General features: G+C 41.6%; 1 protein-coding gene across 1 annotated transcript; it reads right to left on the bottom strand.

Annotated features, from left to right (window-relative positions):
• Positions 1 to 2,215: 2,215 nt before the first annotated feature.
• On the bottom strand, positions 2,216 to 3,166 carry LOC116894388 (olfactory receptor 13A1-like). Its single transcript, XM_032896095.1, has one exon. It carries the CDS (start codon positions 3,146 to 3,148, stop codon positions 2,216 to 2,218), a length of 933 nt encoding a protein of 310 aa, XP_032751986.1. The 5' UTR covers positions 3,149 to 3,166.
• Positions 3,167 to 4,092: the final 926 nt, after the last annotated feature.

Raw genomic sequence — 4,092 nt, 5'->3', positions numbered from 1 at the left:
CCATTTGAGCACAGGCCACCTTCTACGTGTTTTGGGCTGCCATGTTGGGAGGAAGCTTCTCTGCTACATAAGCTCATGGCCACAAGGTCCTGCCACGCTATTGGCCAAAACAATTCATGTGGCCATGGAGCGAAACTTCTGGAACCATGAGAAAAAAAATCAATATTTGGAAAAGGTATTTGGGTCACAAGGATGAATTACTGTACCATGTATGATTTACATCATAACTCTTGGTGTGGTGCAGCAGTTAGGAAGAATAAGGAAGTAAGTTGATGAGGAATGGAGGTAGTTTGAAAAGGATACGGCATCTCAGCAGCAGTTGATGCAGATGCTGCCCTATCTGCGCTGTGTTGTCTTCCCACCAATATCTCAGGAATGGGCACAGATGCCAGTCTTTTTTCTTCCTCCTCTTTCTTCTTTTTGTTTTCAACAGTGTGTTAGCCAGGAGTGGTTCTTCAACACAAAATAGACTCAATCTTTTGCATGCCCGTATTTTTTGTTATTATTCTGTCTTATTAGTTAGGGCTTATTTTGCATTTTGTAGATGGAGAGAGGGAGAGAGAGAAAGAGAGAGAGAGAGAGAGAGAGAGAGAGAGAGAGAGAGAGAGAGGCAGAGAGACATACACAGACACAGAGAGACAGGGATGGAGAGATATTGAGCGACAGACTTATTGGATGAGTAGGTAGGATGAGGGAAGAGTTGCGGGAGGGGAAAGAAATAATTTATAATTATAATATGTTATACAGAAAATTTTATCTATGCTTTAATCTTTGTTGACTTTTATTTAAATATGAAGGAGGAGTTTCACTTTCTTGTGCAGGCATTCATCTAGCTTCGCCAAAACTCTTGTTGGAGATAATTAATCTCTCCTGTGCTTTTGATTATTTATTTTTATTGTCATAAACTGGAAACACATGTGTGAGTTCATTGTTGAAACTTAAACTTCATCTCTGTTTACTGATTGCATCCATCCTTAAACCAGTTTCACTAGCTTTGATGTGCATAGCACAGAAGGGAGTTGTGAGATTGTGAACCCGAGTTGCTCTATTCTTGATTCTTCCCAAGATACTGGGGCCACACTGGCCCTACAAGTTTACTTATGAAATTTAGATTCATTAGCTGTAGTTTCTAGCCAAGGCTCTGTGGTGTTCTTAGGGTGGACTGTATGAAAGACTATGTTTTTTCACTATCACCAAAGTCATCCACTGAAAATCTTTCAGCCAAGGAACAAGGAATTTTGAGTTAGATAAACTTTACTTAAAATAACTTCTTGAAATACATTCTTGGTAGAAAGACATACATAGCTTCTAAAATAACAAAGAATCAAATTTAAACTAAGAAAATGATATTGTTGACCTTGGTCACTTGTTCATTAATGTGTTAACTAATACAATTAATATTTTTACAAATTCTTTACTAGATATATTTCTTTACTTACATTTCAAATGTTATTCCCCTCCTGGTTTCCTGCCCATAAGGCCCCATTCTCTCCCCCTCCCCTTCTCCCATATGGGTATTCCACCTATACATCCCACTTACTGCCCCCCCATATTCCCCTGCACTGGGGGTCCAACATTGGCAGCACCAAGGGCTTCCCCTTCCACTGATGCCCCAACAAGTCTATTCTCTGCTACATATGCAGTTGGAGCCCTGGGTTAGTCCATGTATAGTCTTTGAGTAGTGGTTTAGTCCCTGGAAGCTCTGGTTGGTTGGCATTGTTGTTCTTATGGGGTTGCAAGCTCCTTCAACTCTTTCAATCCTTCCTCTAATTCCCCCCCGAAGGGAGTCCTGTTCTCAGTTTGGTGGTTTGCTGCTAGCATTAACTTATGTATTGGACATGCTCTGGATGTGTCTCTCAGGAGAGATCTATATCTGGTCCCCTTCAGCTCACTTTTACAGCTTCATCAATCTTACCTAGTTTTGGTGGCTGTATATACATGGGCCACATGTGGGACAGGCTCTTAGAAGCTATTTTAATAAAAAATAATAAGCTAAAAATCCTTTACTTTTGAAATGGTTTGTTCTTGTCAGGAGATAAAGCTGGTATTTTTTTATTTACACAGACTGAAAGAAGGTACAGTGAGTGGAATTGTCCAATATCATCAGACAAAGGTTTCTAAAGCAACAATAGGGATACCCCACTCCATGAGACTGCTCTTAGGGAAGTATGTTTAGGAATAGACCAGGCCTATACAACAACCCACATATTGCCAGTTAATGTGAGAAAGAGGCGAAAATCCTGCCTAAGGCAAGCTTGACATCCTTGTTCCTCAGTGTATAGATGAGGGGGTTTAGGGTTGGGCTAAGGACTGAGTATAGCACTGAGGAAAACTTGCTTCTTTCTGGGCTGTAGCTGAATGCAGGACTGATATAGGCACTGAGCACAGATGAATAATACATAGCGACCACGATGAGATGGGATGAGCAGGTAGAAAAGGCTTTTCTCTTGCCCTCAGCAGAACGCATGCGTAGGATGCTGGCAATGATGCAGCCATAAGATAAAAGGGTTAGCACAAAGTTGATGCCTCCAAAAAGGAAATCTGCTATAAGAGTCATAATGCTATTCACATATGTGGGGGTACAGGAGAGCAGGAGGAGTGGGGGTATCTCACAGAAGAAGTGGGTGATGACCTTGGGGCCACAGAATGACAGCCTTGTCATCAGACCAGTGTGCACACATGCATTCGTAGCACAGATGGACCATACACCCATGGCCAGTACCCCACACAGCTGTGGGCTCATCCTAGTACTGTAGTGGAGTGGAAAGCAGATGGCCACATAACGGTCATAGGCCATGACTGTGAGCAGCAGCAGCTCAGAGGATCCAAACCATATAAGGAAGAAGAGCTGGGCCATGCATCCATTGAAGGAGATGGTGTTTTCCTCAGAGAATAGACCAACCAGGGCCTTGGGAAGCACAGAGGTGGTGCACACAATATCCATGGTGGCCAGGTTGCATAGGAAAAAATACATGGGACTATGGAGCCCAGTGCTAGAAGTGACCAAAGCAATGATCACAATGTTGCCCACTAGAGCCGTTGTATAGAGGAGCAGGAAGCAGCCTATCAGGAACAGTCTTAGACTAGGGTGCTCTGAGAACCCCTGAAGGATGAACTCTGTCATTTCTGTCTCGTTGGGACTGACCATCTTTGTGTGGCATATGCAGTTCACAGATGTGTAGATTGGCTTCTGGGAAAAATATTACACTATACCACACTGAAGTCTGATTTTGAAACTTGATGATCTCACAATTCTCTGCTGTCAGAAAGCGAAAGAGGGAATACATTTGCATCAGGGAAACCTTTCATCGTCTATTTTCTTACTATACCATTAGGTGGTTTGTTTACTGTAGAATTTTCACCTAGGACTCTCTGCCTAAAAATTTGGATCAAGAAGCATATCTTATTCTCCCCTATCCATACATTTTTATCACGAAGTACAGGGAGTGAACGTGTAGTATTTATAAATGGTATGCAACTCAGCTGTTAAGACAAATAAAATCAGAAAGATTTAGGAAAATGGGCAGAGCTGAAGCAGTCATCCAGAATCAAGTGGCCCTGATCCAGAAAGAGAAACATTACCTGCTTTCTCTCACATGCAGATATTACCTTTCAAGCTCTAGATAGGTGTGGTTCCTTTGAAATACTCATAGAGGATACTATGTAGTAAGGCAACACGTAGAGGTAGAAAGGGAGATGACATATAATGTTTCACAGATGGAAAGGACTTCATTAAATAAGACAAATGAAATAATGTGGAGGATGGGACAAAGGGTAGGAGAGGTATGTAACATTGAAGCCTTTTGAAACATCTCTATAGACATCTGCTGCAGTAGACGCTTCCTAAAACATGCTCATACAGATATAAAAATATTTAAATGGTATTATTCTAGAAAGGGGGCAACAACTTAACTAGACATCACATGCTATTAAATAAAATTTCTGCATTGGTAATAGATGAACACTTTAAAAGATGTTAATTGCTGGCCACTGTTGACTCTCAGACCTTACAAGCTCTTGCTATTGCTCTCTCAGCTGTCATTCAGAATGTGATGGTAAGATCCCTTGCAGGACACCACCTACTTGGCCTGT

This window comes from Rattus rattus, chromosome 2, assembly GCF_011064425.1.
Source record: "Rattus rattus isolate New Zealand chromosome 2, Rrattus_CSIRO_v1, whole genome shotgun sequence".
NCBI classification, from domain to species: Eukaryota; Metazoa; Chordata; class Mammalia; order Rodentia; family Muridae; genus Rattus; species Rattus rattus.
The sequence above is the reverse complement of the archived record's forward strand: the minus strand, read 5'-3'. Positions and strand labels throughout refer to the sequence as shown.